This window comes from Spermophilus citellus (genome assembly GCF_964194105.1).
Source record: "Spermophilus citellus genome assembly, chromosome: 3".
NCBI lineage: Eukaryota > Metazoa > Chordata > Mammalia > Rodentia > Sciuridae > Spermophilus > Spermophilus citellus.
Window position 1 is genome coordinate 72,974,524 of NC_138184.1, and position 25,714 is coordinate 73,000,237.

At 46.4% G+C, this 25,714-nt stretch overlaps 1 protein-coding gene across 14 annotated transcripts in view; it reads left to right on the plus strand.

The window, feature by feature from the left end:
• MED15 (mediator complex subunit 15) overlaps positions 1-25,714 on the plus strand; it is a 73,531-nt gene that overhangs the window by 45,570 nt on the left and 2,247 nt on the right. For 11 of the 14 annotated variants that reach the window (XM_081283682.1, XM_081283685.1, XM_081283684.1 and 8 more), the window contains 9 exons: positions 5,268-5,503; positions 6,860-7,192; positions 8,663-8,794; positions 15,880-15,999; positions 23,790-23,917; positions 24,014-24,141; positions 24,316-24,450; positions 24,532-24,595; positions 25,489-25,555. In XM_081283682.1, the coding sequence (XP_081139808.1) occupies positions 5,268-5,503; positions 6,860-7,192; positions 8,663-8,794; positions 15,880-15,999; positions 23,790-23,917; positions 24,014-24,141; positions 24,316-24,450; positions 24,532-24,595; positions 25,489-25,555 (1,343 nt within the window). The remainder of the gene's footprint in view (positions 1-5,267; positions 5,504-6,859; positions 7,193-8,662; positions 8,795-15,879; positions 16,000-23,789; positions 23,918-24,013; positions 24,142-24,315; positions 24,451-24,531; positions 24,596-25,488; positions 25,556-25,714) is intronic. The other 3 variants (XM_081283683.1, XM_081283686.1, XM_081283687.1) reach the window with 2 other exon arrangements.

The window sequence follows — 25,714 nt, forward strand, 5'->3', positions numbered from 1 at the left end:
ACTAGGTCACCTGTGTCTTAACCTGTTGTTGCAAAAATGCGAACATCAAAGCCAGGAGAGTATCTTAGAAACAGCTAGTTCTGGTTAAAGGAACACTAAGTGAACTCCAGCAGTAGTATAAAAGGTGGTAAAATGTTAAGGCATTGGGAACAGAGCTGTCAACCATTGTGTGCCCGCAAATCTCATAAAAGGCAAGGGGAGACAAGATATTTTTAGATTAACAACATCTAGGACCTTCACCAAAAGGCTTTTTTAAAAGGTATAGTCTTTTATTTGCTCACCATTTCCTCTTCCCCCTCAAGCCATCTTTTTTTTTTTTAATAGAGAGAATTTTAATATTTTATTTCTTAGTTTTCAGCAGACACAACATCTTTGTTTGTATGTGGTGCTGAGGATCGAACCCAGGCCGCACGCATGCCAGACGGGCGCGCTACCGCTTGAGCCACATCCCCAGCCCTCAAGCCATCTTTTTGAGATATAAGGGTCCAGTGGGAAAAGAGATATTAAACATGAGGGATAGTAAATGTGTGTAAATCTAAGCCACTGATTCTCAGCTGGGGCAATTGTGTACCACAGAGACATCTGACAATGCCTGGAGATCATTTTGGATGTCACAACTGTAGGGGTGCCACTGGCACATAGTGGGTAGAGACCAGAGATACTGCTAAAGCGTCTTACATAGAATGGTACCCCACAAAATAAAATTTAATTATCTGGGCCAAAATGTCAATAATGCTCAAAGCTAATTTCTACACAGCCTTGCTGCACTCCAAGCCTAATTTTAAAAGGGGTGGATGTGTGGCTCGGTGGTTACATGCCCCTGGGTTCAATCTCTAGTACCCCAAAATATAAAAAATAGTAAATTGGGGAAAGAGGTTAAAGTATTGGTAAGCTCTACTTTCTTTCTTTTTTTTTAATGGTACCGGGGCACTTAGCCACATCCTCACTCCACCACCACCCCACTTTTGGAGACCCCGTCTAGCTAAGTTGCTTAAAGCCCGGCTTAGTTGCTGGGGATTTAGCCCAGGGCACTGTATCACTGAGCTACATCCCAGCCCTTCTTATTTTTAATTTTGAGACAGAATCTAAGTTGCTTAGGGCTCCACTAAATTGCTGAGGCTAGCCTCAACTTGAGATTCTCTTGTCTCAGCCTCCCAAACTTGTAATCCTCCTGGCCCCAAATTTGTTATCCTCCTGCCTCAGCCTCTTGAATTGCTCAGATGATTACAGGAATGTACTGTACCACCACACCCAGAAAACTCTATACTTTTAAATTATATATACATTATAAAATTGAAAGATAATTGCTAAAAGAAAAGAAATAATTTATAAATTTTTAAACAATAGAAAAAATGGAATAATGGAAAAAAATGACAAACAATCTAAACAGCACACAAAGTCCAAGCCAGTCATTCAAAGAAAATACAATCTAAAATAAAAAAGCCATTGCAGTGGTGCACTCCTGTAATCCCAGCGACTTCAGGAGGCTGAAGCAAGAGGATTGTAAATTCAAGGCCAACCTGAAAACCTAGCAAGGCCCTAAGGAACTTAGCCAGACCCTGTCTCAAAAAAGGGGGTTTTGGGGATTAGGGATGTGGCTCATTGGTTAAGCACTCTTGGGTTCAGTTCCTGAAAAGGAAAAGATGAGAAGAGACAAATAGAAGTGTGTTTAAAAATGTGAGTATATCAGGGCTGGGGTTGTGGCTCTGCGGTAGCTCATTTGCCTGGCATGTATGAGGCACTGGGCTCGATTTTCAGCACCACATGTAAATGAATAAAATAAAGGTCTATCAACAACTTAAAAAAAATAATTTTTAAAAAATGTAAGTAATCATAGTAAATGTGAATGATCTAAGTTTTTCCTGCTAAAAGACAAAAAACCTGAAATTGAGTAGAACTGTAAGGAAATAGTACAACTGTGTTATCCTTCAGGAAACACAGTGTAACAGAAAGATACAAAAATAGAAGATGAACAGATTTATTGGACAAGTACCTCAGTTACTTCTTTTGTTATTGTTAGTTAAGCAGACAAAAATTGAAATGTTCAGAGAAGCTGCGAACAATGTAATGAGCAACTTAAGCTAAGCACAGCATGGAACAAATATGTTTACAAAAATTAACTATAAAGCAAGCCTCAAAAATTTAAAGGATTATTGTCATTCTCATGTTTTCTGAATTCTAAACAAAGTTACAAGTCTGTATCTAAAACGTAAATATAATACTTGTTACACCTACCAGGAATGGCTAAAATAAATCATATGACAATATCAAGTGCTGATGATGGTGAAACTGAAACACTCATATATTTCAGATGGTAAAATTCAGTACAGCTTCTTTAAAAAGGAAACATGTACTTCAGCCATAACATTCCTGGGCATTTATTGCATAGAAATGGAAACTTCCCATAAAAACTCATGCAGAAACTGGAAGTGGTGGCTCATACCTGCATTCCCAGCAGCTCAGGAACTGAGGCAGAAGGATCGCAAGTTCAAAGCCAGCCTCAGCAGAAGCCAGGCACTAAGCAACTCAGTGAGACTTTCTAAATAAAATATGAAATAGGCTGGGGATGTGGTTCAGTGGTCAAGTGCCCCTGAGTTCAATCCCCGGTACTCATAAAAACAAAAACAGAAAGACTCAGCACAAGTGCTTATAGTTTGTTTTGTTTGTTTTGTAGCACTAGGAATTGAACCCAGGGATACTCCAACACTGAGCTCCATTCACCAGCCCCTCTTTATTTTGAGATAGGTCTTGCTGAGATACTTAAGCTGGCCTCAAACTTGCAATCCCACTGTCTCAGTCTTTCAAGTTCTGGGATTACAGATTGTGTACCACTGCACCTGGCTTATAGTTTTATTTGTAATATACTGAATCTGCAGTCATCTCAGATGCCCTGAGTAGTCAATATTCATACCATGGAATAATACTTGGCAGGAGGAGCTATTGGTATCACTAGAAAGTGGATGATCTTCAGAGAATTATGTGGAAGGAAAAAAAAAAAGCCAACCCAAAAGAGTTCATACTGTGTCATTTTCTTAGTATGTAACATTTTAAAACTATTTTATATAATTTTGAAGTGACAGAATTTTGGAAAAAGAGGGCGCCTTAGTAGTTGTTGGATCTTGAGGAGCAGAGTTGTTTGAAGGGAGGTGACAACTGAGGGATCTATAGGATATTGGAATTGTTTAGTGTCTTGCTCTGGAGGTGGCTGAATGGGGACAGGTGATAAAATTTGTATAGAATTTAGTACAATGCCCACAAAATTTAGCGCACATTCTTTTTTTTCTTTTTTTTTTTTTTTAATTTTCGGCAGACACAACATCTTTGTGGTGCTGAGGATCGAACCCAGGCGGCATGCATGCATACCAGGCCCAGGCGAGCGCCCTACCACTTGAGCCACATTCCCAGCCCCTTTAGCACACATTCTGATTGTGATGTTACAATTTTACAAAATGTTACCATTGGGGAAACTGGTCCAAGCACACAAAAGATTTCTCAGTTCATTCCTTCACTTTTTTTTTTTAACAGCTTGATCGATTCTTATTAGTATATAATTCGTCCATTAAAAATGCACCAGTTGGGGCTGGAGTTGTGGCTCAGTGGTAGCATGCTTGCCTGGCATGCATGAGGCAGTGGGTTCAATTCTCAGCACCACATACAAATAAATAAAAGTCCATCAACAACTTTAAAATATTTTTTTAAAAAATGCACCAGTCAGTGGTTTTTTGTTACAGTCACAGTTACACAGACATCACCACAATCAATTTTAGAACATTTTCATCACCTCAAAAGAAACCTTGCTGTGGAAAATCTTGTGACTGTTATATCAGTATTGTTAACAGTAGCCCCAAAATGGAAACAAGCCATATGTCCATCAGCTGATGACTGTTGAACAAAATATGGTAAATCCATATAATGGAATGTTATTTGGCAATAAAATATCAGTAAAGCAGATAATAATCTACAACTTTTTTTTGGTCTTTTTTTTTCCTTTGGTACCAGGGATTGAACTTAATCACTGAGCCACATGTCCAAACCGCCCCCCCACACCATTTTTTTTGGGGGGGGGGGAGACAGAGTCTCACTAAGTTGCTCAGAGCCTCACCAAGTTGCTGAGGCTGGCTTTGAACTTGTGATTCTTCTGCTTCAGCCCAACTTCATGGGATTACAGTTGTGCAGTACTGCACCCAGCTTGTTTGATGCCATTAATTTGAAATGTCCACAATAGGCAAATCCACAAAGATAGAAGATTAGCAGTGCTAATGCTGATGACCATCCAAATCAGCTAATGCTGTTGTCCATCCAAAAGACTTAGTTGGATCTGGGGTTGTACCTCAGTAGTAGAGCACTTGCCTTGCATGTATGAGGTACTGGTTTGATCCTCAGACTTAGTTGGCCCTTGTTTCCTCTTCCATGGTACTAGGAATTGAATCCATTCTACCACTGAGCTACATCTACAGCCCCCCCAACTTCTTGGTTTTTGTTACCAGGGATTGAACTCAGGGACGCTCAACCCATTCCCAGCCCTATTTTGTATTTTATTTAGAGTCAAGGTCTCACTGAGTTGCTTAGCGCCTCACTAAACCCTTTGAACTCACAATCCTCCTGCCTCAGCCTCCCAAGCCACTAGGATTACAGGCGTGCACCGCCATGCCCAGCTTCCCAGTCCCTTTTATATATATATATATATATTTTTTTTTAATATAGATTTTTTAGTTGTAGATGGGCACAATACCTCTATTTTATTTATGTATTATGTGGTGCCTAACACGTGCAGTCCTAACGCTCTGCCACTGAGCCACAATCCCAGCCCTATTTTATTCTTTTTTATGTGGTGCTGAGGACCAACCCAGTGCCTCACACATGCTAGGTGAGTGCTCTACCATTGAGCTACTACAACCCCAGCCCTTTTGTTTTTTATTTTGAGACAGGGTCTTGTTGTGTATCCCCAACTGGCCTTGAACTTGATCCTTCTGCCTTAGCCTCCTGTATAGCTGGGATTACAGGCCTATGTCACTGGGCATTGGCCCTTTTCTCTTTGATTGTTATAGAGTAATTCATGATAGTAAATTGACACAAATTCCACTTCCTGTCTGATCAGGAGTGTTCAGGTTCCAGCAGCAGCCTGGGCAGGAAGCTCTACCCAAATTCCCTTCCTGTCTGCAGAGCAGCTGTGTCAGTGGAGCCTTGGCTTGCTACTGCTTCCCTTACCATGCAGCCTGGGGCAGCCATTGGGTTGACTTGGGCTTAAATCTGGGTCTCCTCTTCAGCTCAGCTCCAGCTCCAGCAGGTGGCACTGCAGCAGCAGCAGCAACAGCAGCAACAACAGCAATTCCAACAGCAGCAGGCTGCGCTACAGCAGCAGCAACAGCAACAGCAATTCCAAGCGCAGCAGAGTGCCATGCAGCAACAGTTCCAGGCAGTGGTACAGCAGCAGCAACAGCTCCAGCAGCAGCAGCAACAGCAGCAGCACCTGATTAAGTTGCACCATCAAAACCAGCAACAGGTACAGTGTTCCCCTATTCTCACATTGTAATTCCTTTTTTTAGTCCTTGAGCCTGGGACAGGTGTCAGCCACAGTGCTAGGTGCAGGAACCCAGAGACAGCAAAGGTCCTCTTGATAACCTTGCTACCTGCTCTGCTTCATGGACCAGAAATGTGTTGATTAGGCAAGAGAAATAATCTCTAGCTTAGTAGGAAAGTACTGTGATTACAGGAAGAGGCCTCTCAGGTTCCAGGTATCTTGCTGCAGGCCTACTATGTGCTGTGGGAACTGTAAGAGCGTTGCAAAAGATTTAATTGGAGTGAGAAGGGAGACTTGGGGGATGTTTGAATCATGCTGTGGACACATTTCTTGTTCCTTTCTTTTTTTTGTGGTACTAGGAATGTAACCCAGGGCACTCTACCATTGAGTTACATGCCCAGCCCTTTTTTTATTTTTGTTTTGAGACAGGGTCTCACTAAATTGCTCAGGTTGACCTCAAACTTGGGATCCTCCTGCCTCAGCCTCCCAAGTTGCTGGTATTACAGATATGTGCCAATGGGCTTGGCCTGGACACTTTCTTTTGAGAACATAGGCACTTCCTCTTTTGTCTGTGTCTTGGTGTCTGAGCATAATATCTGTTCCTCCTAGAGATGGTGTTCTATAGGGCAGTGGAGATTTCATATTAAACACCCTGTTGATCAGAAGCTGTTTTGTTCTCCCATGGTTTGCAGTTGTTAAAATTTAGATGTTTCAGCATCTGTCCTCATGGCAGGTGTTGGCTAAGGGAGAGAAGCTCCAGGGGTGCCTCTAAACCTGCTGTCTGCTCTCGATCTAGAAGACTCTTCTCTCAGAGCTGACAGTGACTCTTCTGCCCCATTAGTCAGCCCCATCCTGAAAAGCAGATATTGACTATCCTCATGAGGCTTGTGTATTGCTGATCACTATAGGGACAAAACAGCATCATTGGAAAGGCTGCAGATATCAGTTGCCCAATCTTTTAGGCCACCTGTGGGACTACATCTATTCTTTATTACCCTTTCTTAAACCTAGTTATTTCCCTTGGGCCATCCCAGGGTGGACCTTCTTCCAGTGTCCACATCTAGGGAGGTGCTACCTGTCTGGGTCTGACCATGGCACAGGCACACACTCGTTGTATTGTAAGTATCTGAAAGACTGCTGGCATTTGACCTTGGGTGCCCAGAGCCCTTTTATGGGACATGTTCCCCTCCCCAAGTAAGAGGTCAACTGGAAAGGCTGCCTTAAATGCTGTGTTCATGCCCCCCCCCTGGGCTTCCTGGGGCCAAAGGTGGCACAGGGAAGAACTGGCCCTGCAGAAACTAATGGATAGTAACCAAGTGCTGCTTGTTCTGTCTCTAGATACAGCAGCAGCAGCAGCAGCTGCAGAGGATGGCACAGCTGCAATTACAACAGCAACAGCAGCAGCAACAGCAGCAGGCTTTGCAGGCCCAGCCACCAATACAGCAGCCACCAATGCAGCAGCCACAGCCTCCCCCCTCCCAGGCCCTGCCTCAGCAGCTGCCACAGATGCATCATGCACAGCACCACCAGCCACCACCACAGGCTCAGCAGCCCTCAGTTGCACAGAATCAACCATCACAACTCACGCCACAGTCACAGAACCAGCCTTTGGTGTCTCAGGCTCAAGCCCTCCCTGGACAGATGTTGTACCCTCAACAGCAGCTGAAATTTGTAAGTATCCAAGCCAAGCCCATGGTAGAGCACACGCACCCCTTATGGTGTCATATATGGCTAGTGGCTCTGTCAGCAGTGGTGTCAAGTTCCTTAGCTATAGATAATATGTCCTTTACATGCTAGGACTTGGGTAGCTCTTCCTCATGCTGGCCCTCACATTTGACTCTAGTATAAATTGAAGGAATGTGTGTACTGAGAGCTACTTTTACATGTTCCATGGGGGTGTCCCATCTTCCAAGACAATTTCAGTGGTGACTGGGAACTTCAAGGTAGTGGATGATTAGGTTGACATGTGGGAGAATGTTCCACAGGATCCATCAGGTGTCCATGTGTTTTAATAACTGCTTGAAGTTATGTTCTGAGCTAAGATTTGTATGCATGTATGTGTGCATGCACTCACATGTATACTGGGATTGGGAAATAGGGCATGCCAAGCACATGTTCTGCCATTGGTCCACACTCCCAGCCCTGAGCCAAGATCTTTTAGCCTTGTCATTACCATATTTTTGAGAAGAATATTCATAAAATATAATTATTTTCAGTCTCATTGTACATCTCTATACAATGTAAATACAGTCCATGACACAGAGGACAGATTATCACTACCAAGATAGAGGTGGCCATGATGGGGACCATATTTTGGACATCTTCTCAGCTCCCTTGGTGTTTGTGGCCTTTTCTCTTTGTGATTCATTAAGTGGCATGGGGCCAGGGGCCTCACCTGAACTGAGTATCAGGGTGAAGAGGAAGTCCCACAGAGGCAGACTTGGAGGGTTTTGAGGAACAGTCACTCACCTGTCACATGAGAGACACCCCCCCAATCCTGGCACCCCTACTAGGACCTGAACCTTTGTGTGGTAGGGTGTGTCCCCTGTTGGGATTGGGTCTTGCGGCTTGGAGACATCTAGGGAGGTGCTACCTGTCTGTGTCTGACCAAGGCCTACCTCATTCCTGTGGAGGTTTCTCTACACAGCGGTCCCTCAGTTGCCTACTTTTCCTCTCTGCCTGTTGCCCATGCTTGTTTTTCTAGCTGAGCCTGGTGCTGGCTGGCCAGATCTGGTTTCCTTCAAGGAGTATGGGTTCTGTTTAGGGATCTCATGGACCATCAGCATGTTTGGCCAGAGAATAAGCAGGCTGGACACTGCTCAACTCCAGACATGGCTTTGCTTGCAGTCATGCCTTAACAGGTGTATGGAGGGTCCCAGTGGGAAGGCTGCACTGCTGCTCGCCAGATATGGGAGATATGGGGCTCAGCTCCACCAACTCAGAACTTGACTGGTATGGGATTTTTCTGATGACCTTATAGGATCAGCGATGGCTAGTAAGGTGACATCGTAGCCCATGAAGTCAAGAAAGTTCCATCCTTAATTCTCAAAGGTTCAGTTCTCAAAAGCTGCCACAGAGATAGTGGTACTCTGCTCTCTGCCCAAAGTTGCTCCAAAATACATTCTCCCTTCCTTCCTCAAGGTGCGAGCTCCGATGGTGGTCCAGCAACCGCAGGTGCAGCCTCAAGTGCAGGCCCAAGTGCAGCCCCAGGTACAGCAGCAGGCAGCTGTGCAGACAGCTCAGACTACCCAGATGGTGGCTCCTGGAGTCCAGGTGAGGGACTTTGGGAATTAGGAGCTTCTTTAATCACTAGCACACAAAGCTGTACAAGGGTCCTGGTTGGCTTATTCGCCTAGTTAAGCATGAGGAATCCTCTCTCCTTTCCCCTCTATGAGATAACTTCAAGATCCTCAGGGTAGCCACCTCTGCTTGGTCATTACTGGGACCCAACCAACTGCCTAGAATAAACATCCTTCATCTTCCTGTCTTTCTACCAGACTGAGAAGGTACATTAGAGAGGAGAGCACCACAGTTTCATCCACATTTCATCTTCCATTTGAGCTTCCTGTATAGAACTGACTGCTAGCTCTCTAAAAACTAGGAAGAGGATGGAAACAGTATTGGGCATCTAGCTCTAGAATCCATGCACCAGGCATGTGCCACAGTAGCAGTATAAGAGAGGGCATCCTTGTCTTTGCTCTGCCTTCAGGGATTTGTTCACTACATGGGCAGAAGTGTGCACCAATTCCTTGTTGCTGACTGGCACAATCCCATTCTCTGCATATCAGGTACCAGTGAGTGGAATGGTGGCATATAGGATGTTTTTTCTAACCTTGCCTAGTGTCTAGGGATTAGACATCCAGGGTCCCTAGGACTTGTCTCTGATACATGTGCCTCACCTTCATGCTGGTGATAATGTTAGGAGATGTCTAGTTGAATCCTGGATCCTTCCTGGGTCCACATGCTAGTCTTGACTCAGAGGGGTTTAGCTTTAGGAAAAAATCAGAACATATTGGTTGATGTAGTGAGGCTTTCGCTGGATGCTAGACCACAGCTGGCACTTTTAGTGTATCTTGCTGCCCTCAGGAAACCGTCAGCCGTGTTCTTGCAGTGCTTACCTGTGAACCTATTGAGCTTGGTGGCCAGTTGCACAGAACTTGTGTGTCAGGTACTTCAGGATGTGGTATATCCTTTGTGTCAGACATCATTTCACTCTGGGGAGGAAGTAATAGCCCTTCTTGGTTCCCACTGCATTGCTCAAGTCCTGGGACCCTGCCTGAGACATGTACCAATAGAGACATTTGGCTACAGCTACATACAACCTTCCTCTAAGTGACCTGGGCCCAGGGTGCCCATATCACCTGTCTGCTCAAACACGGCCTTGTGTGAAATGCAACATAGACTTCACGGTTGTAGCTAGAAAAGGCTGACCAGCCTGTGTGAGGTTGAAAGTCATCTTCACTACCACTGCTGTATGTCTTAAGTGTGTTCTCAGGCCTCCTGGGGAATTCTTCGTCTTGGTCTGCTGTACAAAGGAGTTGAGAGTGTGTTCAGAGTCAGCAGTAGTGGCACATGGTAACTACCCTGCCAATGGAAGCCACTGTCCTTGCTGCTTTTTGACCTTGGAACCCACTTCATGGAAAACTCTGCACCTCTGGCCTAACTAGTATGAAAGGGAGAAGTTACCTTTTCATCCCATGTTTGGAAAACTAGCAGCCATGGAATGGGCAACATATGCAGCTGGTGTGCTGACTTTTTGATGGGCTGCTAGTTCAAGGGAATGTATACTCTGTTGCTTTGCTAGCATTCATCAGCTGCCAGAAGCAGAATGCCAACTGTGTGTGCTCAGTACCCTGCACTGAGCTTCTGTGTAGGATGTGTAGCTCTTCTGCTAATTCCACACCCCCCTGCTTTTGGTGGAGGCCCTGTTCTAGCATGGACTCATGGCCAGCCATGGGCACAGTCACCTCTGGAGCACACAACCTGATTATTCATTTTCTCCCAACCCATTGAAATACACACTGAGAGTCAGTGGCAGATGGAGCTAAGGTGAGGTTGGGCCCTGGCCAGTCTATTCATGTAGGTACTATGGAAAGCTTTCAGGATCTCTAGTAGCTAGGGAGAGTAGAAAGTAGTTACTATCTTGGTTTATTTCCAAGTGGGTTTTGTTTTCTGGAGATTGTGCCTTCAGTGTTTTTAGTAGTGTGAGCCGCTTCCCCTATAATGCCCTGTGACTTTTGTTGTTGTATGGTGGAATTGCCAAGTGCTGGTGGCAGAGCTTCATAGGTTCTCAAAGCCCAGGAACAGAGAGTACATGTCCATATTCTGCTTTTTTAGTGCTGATACAACATACAAAGATTTGGTCCTTCTCCTTCTACAGGTTTTCTTGCAGTCCTTAATCTTGTCATGTTGCATTTTCTCATGTAGGCTGGTTAGTCAAACTCATTAAGTTGTTCTGGTAACAGCAGGATCCTGGCATTATGGCTTGGTGGGACAAGCCCTCCTGAGGGGGCATTCTTGGATTCATAGCCTTCCTTTGGAACTTGGGTTACCACAGAAGACAAAGAGAGACCACGGTATTCTGATCCCTAAAACTTTATATGTGATAACTATATCAGATAGAAAGTAGGGAGAAATGTAGAAGAAACAGTCTAGAGAGAAACAGTTTGGTGTCCCCTTTCTGGTTCTTTCACATTGTCAAAGTCTTATTGTCTGGGGTTTTATGTCCATTATCTTCCATGTTCGTATAGAAGTGAAATGTTCTGTTGCATTTTAGTCAATTTTCTTTTACTATAGCAAAATGTCTGAGATAATGTTAAAAGGGGTTTATTTGACTCAGAGTTTTGGAGGTTTTAGCCCATGTTGGCTTGGCCCAATTACTTTTGAACCTTTGGTGAGGCAGCACATTAGGGCAGGGAGTATGTTGTAGAGCAAGCTGCCACTGGATGGTGGTCTGGAAGCAAAAGAGAGGAAGAGATCAGCTTTCCACAGTCTCCCTGAAGGGCATACCCATATTTAGCCAAAAACTTTCTGTAAAGCCCTACATCTTAAAGCTTCCACTGCCTTCCAATAATGCCAAACTAGGAACCAAGCCTTTTAATTTTTTTTTTTTTTTTTTTTTTTTTTTTTTTTTTTTTTTTTTTTTTGCAGTGCTGGGAATGGATAGTCTTACAGATGCCAGGCAAACACTCCACCAGTGAGCTATGCCCTAGACCTGGAACCAGACTTCTAACACATGGGCTTATGGGGGACATTCCAGACCCAAAGTATAGCATCCTATAATTAGAAACCACTGGTCAGGCCTGGATTGTGGCTCAGTGGTAGAGCGCTCGGTAGAGCACTCGCCTAGTACAGGCGGGACCCGGATTCGATCCTCAGCACCACATAAAAATAAAGGCATTGTGTTAAAAAGAAAAAAAAAAAAAAAAAGAAACCACTGGTCAGCATTATTTTGAGTGACTATACAATACTCTTCTGTCTCTTTCTATCCTTAGGTATTGTCTTATTATTGGATCTTTAGGTGATTTCCAGTTTTTTTTGCTATTACCAAGTGATGCATGGCTGAGTTCTAGATGATTTCCTGCAGCTTTTCAAAAGTGAGCCATTCACTTTGAGGGCCCTTGAATCTTATCAGCCAGTTGTCTAACTAGGAGCTCAAAGATGCAAACTGGAACTCCCTGGTATAGTCTCACAAATTTGACATCAGGATACAGTGACCAACAAAGTTTTGCAAATTTATATGTGTGAGCTGCCTCAAGCTATAGAACACACTGCCAGTTCCATGAAGTGATAACAGGATGGGGGACCTTATGAATCCATTTTCCATGCCTCATCCTTTAAATTTGCTCTGAAAGCTTCAGAGAGACCCCCTGTGGAGCCTGCACCCATTCTAGGTTAATGAGTATGATGATGGGTGGTCAGACTCTCCACTTGGGATGGATGTTCTAGGAGAATTGGGTTGGCCCTGTGCTATGTTCTCCTGGCTCTTTGGATCTCTCTTATCTGATATTCTTGTAGGTGGGAGAGATGATGTCACCCTCAGGGGAATTTATTAGACACAATAGACTTCTCTTTCTTTCCTGTAAAATGATGACAGAATGTGATTCTACTTTCACATAATCCCTAAGCTTTTATCCTTTATTTTATTGGTACTGGGGATTGAACCCAGGGCACTTAACCACTGAGCCACATCCCCAGCCCTTTTTTTTATGTTTTTTATTTAGAGACAGCATCTCATTGAGTTGCTAAGTACCTTGTTGCTAAGTGCCTATTGTTAATCTGCTGAGGCTGCCTTTGAACTCATAATCCTCCTGCCTCAGCCTCCCAAATTGCTGGGATTACAGGCATGCACCACCATTCCTGGCTTTTTTTATTTTATTTTTATTTTTTAGTTTTCATTGGATCTTTACCTTATTTATATGTGGTGCCTCACACATGATAGGCAAGTGCTCTCCCACTGAGCACCACCCCAGCCCCCTGGCTACACTTTTATCTTTTAACCTTCCATTTTAGTACATGAAATTTAGCTACCTTATTGACTTGGGAGGCTGAAGCAGGAGAATCTTAAGTATGAGGTTAGCCCTGGCAACTTAGCAAGACCCTGTCTCAAAATTAAAAAACGAAACAAAATAGGTATAATTTACAGGTTACAAAGAATTGTCATCACCATGGCACAGTGGTATATGCCTATAATCCAGTGATTTGTGAGGCTAAGGTGGGAAGATCTCAAATTCAAGGCCAGTGTGGGCAACTTAGACCCTGTCTTGAAATAAAAAATAAAAAGAGGGGCTGGGATTGTGGCTCAGCGGTAGAGCCCTCGCCTAGTGCAGGCAGGACATGGGTTCGATCCTCAGCACCACTTAAAAATAAAGGCATTGTGTTGAAAATAAATAAATGAATGAATGAATGAATGAATAAATAAATAAATAAAAAGAGCTGGGGATGTAGCTTGATGGCAGAATGCTTCTGGGTTTAATCCCAGTATCCCCGCCCAACAACCCCCCCACACACACACACACACATAAACACACACAAAAAAAAGGGAAGAAGGAAATTGTCATCAATAACAGACATTTGTTATGGATGTGCATTAATGTAGCTGACTTAACAGCCACTCTTCCTTGACCAGCCCCAGAGGACTCTTATCACACACACACACCCCAATCCCCACATAGTGAATCCGCTAGAGCTGTAGCAGGGATTCCTGGAATTCCTTGAAATTCCTTTTTGGGCAGCTATGTGTTGAGAAGTAATTGAAGTGTTATCACTTGATATGAGTTATTGGTTAGTGACTGGCTCATCTCATCCAGTGAACATTACTGGCATGTTTTCACTGGAATTTCTGGTTAAAAGAAAACCAATCAGCAGCAAAGTAGACTTGAGCTTTTCATTCCTTCTTTTTCTTTTGGTACGAGAGGTTGAACCCAGGGTCGCTTAATCACTGAGCCACATCTGCATCCCCTCCCCCCCCCTTTTTTTTTTTTTTTTGAAACAGGGCATTTGGTAAGTTGCTGAGGCTGGTTTTGAATTTGTAATCCTCCTGCCTCAGTCTCCCAAGGCACTGGGTTTCTAGGCCTGCACTACCATGACTGGCCCTCTTATCATTTTTCCCCCCCATGAAAAGAATGCACCTCTCAAACCATCTGACTTCCTACCGGACCTTTCTCTTTTCTGGAGGGAGCACTGTAGCCAGGATTCTCTTGACTGCAGTCGGGATTCTCCTGACTGCAGTGGCTAGTTGTGAATGGATGCTATCACCCCTACCTGCCATCCTCCAGTTCTCACGAGAGCCAAGGAGAGTACCTACCTCAGGAAAGGCAGCGGACCCTCACAGACCCCAACATGTTTGTGTCTGACAGTGGCCTATGAGTGGCAGACTCTTTGAGACCTGGCCCATGTTTTGATAGACTATCAGAATCATTTCCTTAGCCTCTAGTAAGATGATTCTTTTTTTTTTTTTTTAATCTGACTGCAGACATGGATGAGGACTGTCTTGTTCCTAAGATTGTAAGGTTCTAGTTGGCATCTGCTGCTCCTGCATTGTACCTCATGTGTGTAAGCATGGGCCCGTCATGTGATGCTAGAGGTGTTCCTGCAGCCTGTGTCCTGCTTTGGAGCCCTGTCTTTGGCATCCTTGCTGTGTGAACTGAGTGCCCTGTCTTGATCCTAGTGGTCTAGCTCACAACCTCCTAGAATTTGATGGGAGTTGGTTAGTTGGTTAGTTTTTTGGTTTTTTGTTTTTTAAATGAGGTCTCATTGTGTTATCAAGCTGGTCTCAAGCTCCTGGGTTGAAGTGATCCTCCACCTCAATGGTTTTTGTTTTGTTTTGTTTTTGTTCTCCCTATGGGTCAGTCCTGCATTCTTTCTGAACCTGGGTTGTTTTGTTCTAGTTTGTGTTCTGTGACAGTTCTGAGCATGGCAGGCCCAGAACCACAATGCTCAGCCTACTTTTTTGCCTTTATAGTTCATGAAGTATAAATTGACAAGGAAAGGTTCAGCTGGTTGGTGCTGGAGTTCTAGCCTCTGAGAGGATCTTTGGCATTTAAGAACAGCCCTAACAGGCATCTCTGTGGAAGTGCGTCCGTCCATCATTTAAAGGGAGGAAGCCCACCAGGGAGGACCAAGGCTCTCCTGCCCACCTTCTCCCGTGATTTGTTTTTGTTTTTTGTTTTGTTGGTACTAGGAATTGAATCCAAGGATACTGTACCACCAAGCTACATCCCCAGCCCTTTTTTTTTTTTTTTTTAATATTTTGAGGGTCTCGCCAAGTTTCTTAGAGCCTCACTAAGTTGCTGAGCTGGTTTTAAACTTGCAATCCTCCTGCCTCAACCTTCCAAATTGCTGGAATTACAGGCGGGTGCCACCGTGCCTGGCTCCACCCATTTTTAATTAATGAGAGAAAACCAATTCCTCCATAGAAAGCAGGACCAGCAACCCCAGAGAGACCTGGAGAAGAGGAAGTGGTTTGAGCTTGAGTTCTAAGACATGCATTTCTGAGCAGGCTTATCTGAGCTTGTCTTCTGTGTCAGTGATCCTCAATTTCTCTCATAGCAAACTTTGGTGACATGTCTTCTTTTCAAGTCTATCCTAAGATTGTGGTTTCCCAAACCATTGTCTTGCCTTGGCCCTTGAGGTCTGACTCTGACATTTTGTGGGCCAACTTCTAGATCCCTGATTCCTAGCCAGGCCTGAAGATGCTGTGCGCTTGAACTCTTCCTCCTCTCAGGTTGCTCCAAGCTGCCCCAAGGGTGCCTCACTCTGATGGTCCTTCTTGCAGAGATTGCACACACCCTTTCCACCTGCCATGCACTGCGATTCTTGTTGCAATCACCTTGTCTGTTGTCCCTCTGTCCTCAAAGATGATTGCTGAAGCCTTGGCCCAAGGCGGGATGCACGTAAGAGCCCGGTTCCCACCCGCTTCTGCCATGTCTGCCGTCCAGTCGAGCTCCATCCCTTTGGGCGGACAGCCCACAGCACAGGTATTTAAGGACTGGGCCGCGTATAGGGCTCGGCCGGGAGCTCGGGGTTCCTCTGAGCGCCTTTGTAAAGCGCACCTGTCATCCTTGGTGACTTTCTGCACGGTGGCTTTCAGAGTGCCAAATCAGGTGTCATTGGTTTTTTGTTTGTTTGTTTGTTTAAATGAGGCCAAGCCCAGCAGTATTTCTCAAGGGGATATAAATAAATATCTGCTCCCCACCTCTAGTTTAAGATAATCATGCTGCTATCATTTTCATGGTAAAATAAAATAGAAGCCAAGCAAATAGTTGTGCTTTCTAGAACTGTGCAATCTAAACACTGTGGCCACTAACCATGTGTGGTAATTTACATTTAAATCAACATTAAATAAAACTAAAATTGTAGTTACTCAGTTGCACCAGTTATATTTTGAGCACCCAGTAATCCTGCGGGGAAGCTCACTGTACAGCACAGATCATAGAAGATGGCCACCATGAACAAAAGTTGTGTTCGAGCTGGGTATGGTGATGCACACCTATAATCCCAGCAGCTCAGGAGGCTGAGGCAGGAGGATCGTAAGTTTGAGGCCAGCCTCATCAATTTAGTAAGACCCTGTCTTAGAATCAAAGAGTAAAAAGAGCTGGGGATGTAGCTCAGTGGTAAAGTGCCCAGTCTGTCTTGTCCCCTCCACCCAAAATATGTTGTATTGGACCAAGTTGTTCTAGATTTCACAGAATGGAGAATTTACTATACACACACTTTCCTAGGTAGATATAGACTTGTATATGTGTTATACTTTTCAGGGAAATGAATTCCTGGTTTTTCATTCTCAAGTAAATTTTTTTTTTTTTTAAAGAGAGAGTGAGAGAGAGAGAATTTTTAATATTTATTTTTTAGTTCTCAGCGGACACAACATCTTTGTTGGTATGTGGTGCTGAGGATCGAACCCGGGCCGCACGCATGCCAGGCGAGCGCGCTACCGCTTGAGCCACATCCCCAGCCCTCAAATAAAATTTAAAATCATCCCATGGTATATTTATTTGTTAAACAGACAGCGCATGTCCTGTGTGCTAAGCAGTGTTCTGAGATTCTGAAAATAAAATGGTGCTCAAGTTCTCTCATCACATGGGCTTTTCATTTTATGTGAGTTTTTGTGAAAAATCTCAGATTTGCCAGAAGACCTTTAAAATTCCTTTTCCATTAAAGGGAAATGCATCTGTAATCCTAGCCCTATTTTTCCCTGAGGGCCAGCATGTAGGCACTCTTCTCACAGTGTAGTCACAACCAAGCCAGTAAGGTGGTGCCTGTATGGCCTCCTTCATAGAAGGAAGTCTAGGGCTCTGGCTTAGTACCCATTGGCTTCACAGAGTCAGGTGGGGATAACTTCAGCAACAGCATGTAGGACTGACTTTATAAAAACGAGAGTCCCTAACATTTTGAGGGTGTGATACATGCTAGGTGTTGGGCTAGTTTCTTTGTGTCTGTAGTTCTGTGTTTCTCAGTGCTCCAGGACACAGTTTAAGCATTTAGCCCCTTTTAAGAAATAAGAAAGGCCAGGTATGGTGGCTCAGGAGGTTGAGACAGGAGAGTAGCAGGTTTGAGACCAGTCTCAGCAATTTAGCAAGGTCTCTAAGCAATTTAGTGAGACCCTTTCTCAAAATACAAAGCAGGGGTGGCGCTGGAGATGTAGATCTGTTGTAAATTGCCCCTGGGTTAAATCCCCAGTAATCCCCCAGAAAAAGAAAAGAAATGAGAAGTGGGGCTGGGGATGTGGCTCAAGTGGTAGCGCGCTCACCTGGCATGCGTGCGGCCCGGGTTCGATCCTCAGCACCATATACAAAAAAAGATGTTATGTCTGCCGAAAACTAAAAAATAAATTAAAATTTTAAAAAAAGAAAGAAAGAAATGAGAAGGGCCCCAGGAGCTGACATGTTGAGGATCAGGGGTTCAAATGAAATTCTCACACCTCAGCTTCTCAGTAGGATTCTTCTAGAAACCCCTCAACTTTGATCTTACTGCTGGGCTGCCAACCTTATTCCTCTTCCCAGTTGGAGCCATGCTCCTGGATGGGCTCTACCATGCCTGCAGCGATGGGTTCTGTCCTGGGCCTTTTATTGCTCTCACACTGCTGCGTAGTGGCCACTCCCCACACAGCCAGCTGCTGGTGTTTCTACCTGGACTTCTCACAGACACCCCCAACTTCACAGCCTTCCATGCTCCCTTCCACATAAACCTTGTCCCCTGAGTTGTGTCAACTAAATAAATCTTACTGCCTATAGTCCTTCCCAAACCCAAAGGCAGGGAAGCTAGGTAGAAAAGAGGAAAGAGAAAAAGTAAGATAAAGCCAAAATAAAGTTCATGCACAGAGAATTTTGGTTCATCCTCATGTGGCTTCAGTGATAGAGTCATCACCAGAAGATGCCTGCTAACTCCACAGAGATGTATTTGCCATGTTTCCCCAGTGCAGGATGGTGGGTGTACATCTGAAGCTTTGGGGTGGTGTATTGAGGACAAATGCAGTATCATTTAGAAAATACTTCTGTCTCCACAGAGGATTTTTGGCAACAAGGAACTTAAGCAAAGTTCTGGTTTTGTTTTTTAATCCAGGCTCATTCTTGCTTGCCCATAGAGAGAAAGGTGGCCCTAAAAATACTTAGAGAAGGAAGAAAAGTTGATGAAGAGAACCCCAGTGTGGAAACCACCCCACTGCCCACACAGTGCTCTATGTAATCATGACCCTTCCCTCAAGTAACTTTCCTCCTTCTGTCTCCACACAGTCCCATAACATTAGGCTTGTCTGGGGCTTCAGAGCCTGTCTCCCCTCTGCAACCTCCTGCACACCTGGCTATGGTTAGCTCCTGTTCAAAGGATCCCTGAATTGTGTGAAGCACCTGGGCCCTACACACTGGGCATTCGTCTGCCACCCTGGCTACCTCCAAAAACATGCCAGACTTTTTTTTTTTAATATTTATTTTTTAGTTGTAGTTGGACACAATACCTTTATTTTATTTATTCATTTGTATGTGGTGCTGAGGATCGAACCCAGGGCCTCACATGTGCTAGGCGAGCGCTCTGCCATTGAGCCACAACCCCAGCCCAGGCAGTCTTTTTTGATGTGTATTTCTAATCCAAACCCTCTCAAGAAAAGAAAGCTTATCCCAGGAATGTATCCTTAAAATCTAGCCAAGGGCTGGGCATGTAGCTCAGTGGTAGAGCACTTACCTAACATGCCCCCAAGGCCCAGGGTTCTGTTCTTGGCACGAGTGGGGGTGGGGTGATAAACTAGCCAGGAGCTGCCCGGTTGCTCATCTGGCCAGTGGGCTGGACTGGAATTTACACCTACTTGTGCTTTCCAGTGTCTCCTAACACTGGATGTCTTCCGGGCACATCCTTTTTCTGCTGTCCTCCCCTAGCAACCTGAACTCATTCTTCAGCAGGACATAATTCAGCATCCATCATGTCTTATTTTTTCCTTGTGGCAACACTTTGGGACCAAGAAGCTAGTGGAAGTGTAAGCATTCTGTTACTCTTGTTACTCTTGTGTGTGTGTGTGTGTGTGTGTGTGTGTGTGTAGGGGGCTGCTGGGGATGAACCTAGGGCCTTGAATATTTTGGGCAAGCACTCTGCCACTGAGCAACATTTCCAGCCTCTTCTTTTTCGTGGGGGTAGGTGGGTACCGGAGATTGAACTCAGGGGTACTTGACCACTGAACCACATCCCCAGCTCTATTTTGTATTTTATTTAGATGCAGGGTCTCACTGAGTTGCTTAGCACTCACAGTTGCTGAGGCTGGCTTTGAACTCACAGTCCTCCTGTCTCAGCCTCCTCAGCCCCTGGGATTACAGGTGTGCACCACCACGCCCGGCTGTTGCCTTTTCCTAAGAACCCCACTGACACTCAACAGAGATAGAGGTCCCCAGAAGAGATGTGTCAAGAAAAAGCAACAGAACACCTACATTTCCCCTTGTTATTCCTTAGTTCCATGGCTGTATCTGTGTTACGGTAGGAATGCTTCATGGACTCTGACAAACGTGACGGCATGTCTGATATGTTCCAGACATATCAGACACAGTGCCTTAGCCCAAGAGTTCAGCTGGGTAACACAGAGCTTCTGTCCTAGCGCTCCCTTGGAGGGCATAAGGAGGTAGTACCACAATAGGACCATGCTCCTCTATATTTCTAGATGGTGATTTCAGGGGACACACTTAAGTGCTGGGCTAGGAGCAATGGGCAGTTATGGGGTGTTGAACAGGTACTGGTGGTCTAGAGAAAGCTAGGTACCAGTCTGTCCTGAGATTCTTTGTGGAATGAAGCTGTCTAGATCAGCCTTTCTGTTCTGCTGCCTCTGAGCCATTGCCCCTTTCCCATTCTGCCCTCCCAGTTCTTCTCCCTTACTCTTCATCCATCTTGCCTGGCCACCCTGTGTAGCCCCACAGCTTCTGTCTAAGCTATTGTGCTTTCCCAGGAAAGCAGATTGTGCCATTAATGCTAAGACACATTTACCGTGCCTGTGCTTCCCCTGCAACACACTAGCTGTGTGACCGTGAGCATGTCACCCCTCTCTGAGCTCTTATGTTGTCACCTGTGACATGCAGGTAACAAGTAGTGTGCAGGGTGTGTGGGATATGTGTCATTCTCATCCTGTGGTTCTTGCTGGTGGCTTGACAGACCCATATCCATGCCAGTGGCCAACTGTTACCTGAGAGCATAGAAGGCAATTTCTTTTTTCCCCCAAGTGCTCCCTCCCTGACTAGAGAGCAGCACTGGCAGCTCCCTCTCTACTCCCTGTGGGCTGGGTTTCTTTCCTGTCCCACTGGCTGCCTCAGTAGGCCAATTCTGTCTTAAGATGGGTTTGAGGTACTAGGCTCTTCCTTGTACCATGTGTGTCTAAGGTAACTTGGGACTTGGACCACCCAGCACTGCCAAACTGAAGGGCCCAGGTTTCCTGTTCTTGGAAGTGAAAGATTGTCTGTGGTTTGTTTTCCTTCCCTCTTATTGGAAATTTCTCCCTACCTCCAGCCCTCTGGGGTCTGCTGGCTGTCCTGTCCTGGGACAACTGAAACGCTGAGATGGGCCCATTTGCTGTGTGTGCCTAGGGGCTCTTCGGGGACCAAAGCAGAAGTGTTGGGGCTTTTTCTGGGTGGCCCAGCCCCAGTGAGGTGCTAATGGGATTCAGGGTGTCAGACAGTTGTATGGGTGGGTCTGGAGGAGCCTCATACATGAGCAGACCTGTGTGCCAGCCTGGATCCTGGAGAAAGTTTAGGCAGAAGCTTCTAGATTATGTTAGGGTGACTAGAAAAACCTGGTGCTGGGGACCCAGGCTTACCTGGACAGAGGAGAAAGGCCCTTTCATTCCCTGGGGCATGATTCCTGGCCTAGACTTGGATGTCCTACCTCCACTGGATGCTTTCTGAGCCATCCACCCTTCACCTTGTCTTAGACATGCTGTCTCATGCCAGACACAACTACTTGGAACCCCATCCTCTCATTAAAAACAGAGGGTGTCAGCTACATGTGCTGTGCCCCCAGGGGCTGAGAGCTGAGGTTGAACATGATTGTGAGACAGTCTTCCTGCTGTAGCAGCCATACCCAGCCATGATGCCCTATGGGTATCTTGCTACTATTTGCCAGAGAGGCAGCAAACTTTTAGGCTGCAGACAAGGTCTGACCATCTCCTATAAGGGACATCTGTTTGAGCAGGGGCTGAATGCAGATGGAGCAGCAGGTGGGGACTCATGCTAGGGAAAGACCAGGGATGGCAGGGCCTCCTGGGGATACATGAGGGACAGGGATAGGGAGGAACTCACTATAGGTAGGATCCTGCCTGACAGGGCTGGTTTGGGCATGGGGCCTCAGGACCTTTGCTCTCTGCTCCTTGGCACTGTCTGTAGTTCTTTGCATGGAACTTCTGGTCCTACATTTTGTTAGCATCTGGGTTGCTTCTGAAGCATGTTTTCCAATGTGTGGAACATACCACCTGACCTGGTTTCCCAGGATTTACAGTGTAGCCAGCACCATGATTGTATTGGACCTACATGGGGGAAGCCTGCTGCATTTAATTCAGCATTTTACAGATGAAACATGTTTCACATTAGCGTGAATACACTTGGAGGAGTAACTGGGCCCACCAACTAGAGGTCCAAGCTCCCTTGCTCTTGCCCTTTCATTCCCTAGCCAGGGGTGTCTTAGTCACAAAGTGACGGAAACAGTTCATTCTATTATTGTCCCCTGGGCCCATGGTTTTGGTTTAGAGCCTCTGACCCAATCATATGGGAAGCACCGTGATATGGTGCCTTGTGCACCCTGACACCCCATTGCATATAGTGCCAGGGGCAGTCTCCACCTAGCACCCAGGGCCGTGCTGCCTGGCACAGTCAATGGAAACAGGTGGGGAAGCCAGTGAGCAAAAGGGAGGTGACATTTCATTCCATGACCTTGATCCATGTGGTACTGAGCAGACTACCTCCAGCTCCCTTGCCCTCCTCTGCTTGACTGATAGGTGGGTGGGGACGAGGGCAGGCATCATCTTCCTGGTGGGATCTGAGTCTGTTCCCAATTTGAGGAGCTGAGAACCCACTCAGAGTGGTTCTTACCCAGTACTCCTGGCACTGTGGCAGAAGAGTACATGGGAGGGAAGTGTGGACGCCCCAGTTGGGCATCAGTATCCTCAGAGTGCCCTGGGAGGGCACTTGAGCTGGTCTGCAAAACTGGATGGTCCAGGAGTCAAGTGAGGCTAGGAGAGGTGCTCAGTGTACCTCATTGACTAGGATGTGGGAGATGCCACCTCAGGCCCTTGGGAACCTCTGAAGCAAGCAGGGCCTTCAGGGTGGTCACATTATGGCAAGGGGCTGGCATGCAACTGTTCTTATCTAGACTGCCATCTTACACTTCTCCTTTGGAAGGTGTGGGTACATACATCTTGTCCCTGATGCCTGGCTACTACAGTTTCAATCCCTTGGAGTTCACAGGTAAAAAAGATGGTGTCCCTGGTGCTGATAGTGGTACAGATGACTGCGTTTGGATTGTTCCCAACACAGACTAAGGAGCAGGAACAGCCTTGCTCTGTGGACAGGGACAGCCTCTAAGGACTCAGGTGCATACACTTGCATGACAGAGCCGAGCTCTGAGCCCAGGCAGCTCTGATGCTAAGTCACGTGTCCCAGTGGACTCTACTAGTCCAGTTGAGGGACCAGGGTCATTGGTAAGACTGATGCAGGTGCTTCCTGTGGATATGCACATGGCTCTTCCAACCACCTTGTTCTAATTAAATAGGTCTAGGTGGGACACAGTGTAAGACATGATCTCCCTGCTGCCCCCTACTGGTCAAGTAGGGAGTTGCCATCTGCATGTATCAGGACAGGAGATTCAGATGGCTGGCCTTATTCTCAATGCAGTCAGCAGACAGTTTGTGGAAGACTTTCCCACAGCAGAGCAATGTCCTTACTGACCCATAGAGGACAGCATCCCAGGCAAGACAGGGTATGAGGCCATCACCTTCTATTCACACCCCCCATGCCTGAGAAGCCAGGAGCAAAAAGCTATGGTCTGTTGCAACCCAGAAACCCAGAGTCCTCATGGCCTTTCACCAAAGAGCTGGGGCTGCCCATCTAGCCTTCCCACCAGCTTTGGTCACTGTGTGCTATGTGCCCAGGGATGGGGTTTTTGCCTAAGTGAATCTAAGTGGCATCTGGAAGAAGACAAGGATATAGGGTGAGGCTATGAGGGAGGTGAAGCCTGTGGGGGCAGTGGGCAGATAGCATGGAGGCAGGCAGGAGTGTTTGACAGTGAGCCAGCTGAGCCCCTCCTCTTCCAGGTCAGCCAGAGCAGCCTCACTATGCTGTCCTCACCATCGCCGGGCCAGCAGGTGCAGACCCCACAGTCGATGCCTCCCCCTCCCCAACCATCTCCACAGCCCGGCTCACAGCCCAATTCCAATGTCAGGTAGGCCTGGCCAAGAATGGCCCTCCCCATCTGGCCCTTAGGGCAGGCCTGCCCAGAGCCCCTGGCTCAGATCCGCTTCCTTTCATTTGGCTGCAGCTCCGGCCCTGCTCCATCCCCCAGCAGCTTCCTGCCCAGCCCCTCACCACAGCCCTCCCAGAGCCCAGTGACAGCTCGTACCCCGCAGAACTTCAGTGTGCCCTCCCCTGGACCTTTAAATACCCCTGGTAAGTGAGACCTGCGGCTGGGGTGGGCAGAGCCCTGGGAGGTGTCAAGAGTCACCTTCACCTTCACAAGACCTTACAACTTGTAAGGAGTGCAAGAGCTCTTGGATCACTCAGAGCCTGAGCACCTCACCTAAGGATTCACTGAGAGTCAGCCTCATGCACCATGTCCCACAGTGAACCCCAGCTCCGTCATGAGCCCAGCAGGCTCCAGCCAGGCAGAGGAACAACAATACCTGGACAAGCTGAAGCAACTTTCCAAGTATATTGAGCCCCTGCGCCGGATGATCAACAAGATTGACAAGAATGAAGGTGGGGCCAGAGGCCAGGGCTGGGTACAGGGGCCCCACAGACACTCAGAACCTGCATCTTAGTGTCTTCTCTCTGTCCCAGACAGGAAAAAGGACCTGAGTAAGATGAAGAGCCTTCTGGACATTCTGACTGACCCCTCTAAGAGGTGAGCTTTGCAGAGGGTTCTGGGGCGGAATAGTGCTATACCACAGCTCATGGAGGGCTCCCAGGGCTTGTGATGACCTGGGTTTAGCAAAGTGATCCAGCAGGTCTTTGGGCCCTGCCAGAAGCCTCTGAGGCTCCATGTAGGTATGTATTGGGGCTTCAATCCCAGACTTCACCTCCAGCATCCAGCCTTTGCCCTACTCCACAGCCACTGCTGTGGAGCTCATGCTTCTATCCTTTGGCCACCATAGTTTGTCTCAGGTCCTGGTTTACAGTGGCCTCACCACATCTGCCTGAGGCTGATCTTTAGCTCTGCCCAACTTTTCAGTAATCTTTGGCTAGCAGCTATATCTCAGTCACCTTGTCTGCTGCAGGGCTAGCAGCAGCCATGTGGCTCATTGTGGAAATGAAGCTATAGGTGATGCCTATGAGAAATATGTGGGTAGCCATGGCTTGCCTTCTTCTCATCCCTTTTCCCTACCTGCTGACCATGGGCTGCTATGAGCACCTGAGCTAGGACAGCACTGCAAAACTGTGCACATTATTTCTCTCCTATCTCACTGCCTCAGCTCAAGCTCTTGCTTGCTTTCTAGAAGTTTCTCTTAATTCTGCTATCTGTGTTGAATGGTAATCACTGTTCCACAGCCCTCCAGGTCTTCTTGGGTTAATTATTCATTGGGTTTTAGGGCCAAGGGGGACAGGGATTGGCCTAGATAAGACTGAGGCCTTAGCCTGGTTTGGGAGCAGCTGGCTACTAGCTGGGGTTTCTATGGAGGTTTCCAATGACTAAAGCCTAGAGAGGCCAGGCAGGCAATGATTGGGATCAGCACCAAGAGTCACTGACTCCCCAAGCCTTCTTGCACAGAAACCAGCCTGCATTCTATCTCTCCTCAGGTGTCCCTTGAAGACCCTGCAGAAGTGTGAGATTGCCCTGGAAAAACTCAAGAATGACATGGCGGTGGTGAGTGGAGTCTCAGGCACCTCTAGGGAAGTCAAGGCTTACCTCACAGCATCTCAGAAGATGTATGGGAGGAGCATTCATGGTCAAGGGCAATCAGGGCTTGGGTCTAGGCCTAACCTGGGAACTCTGCCCACAAGGCTTCTTTCAGGCCCAATTGCT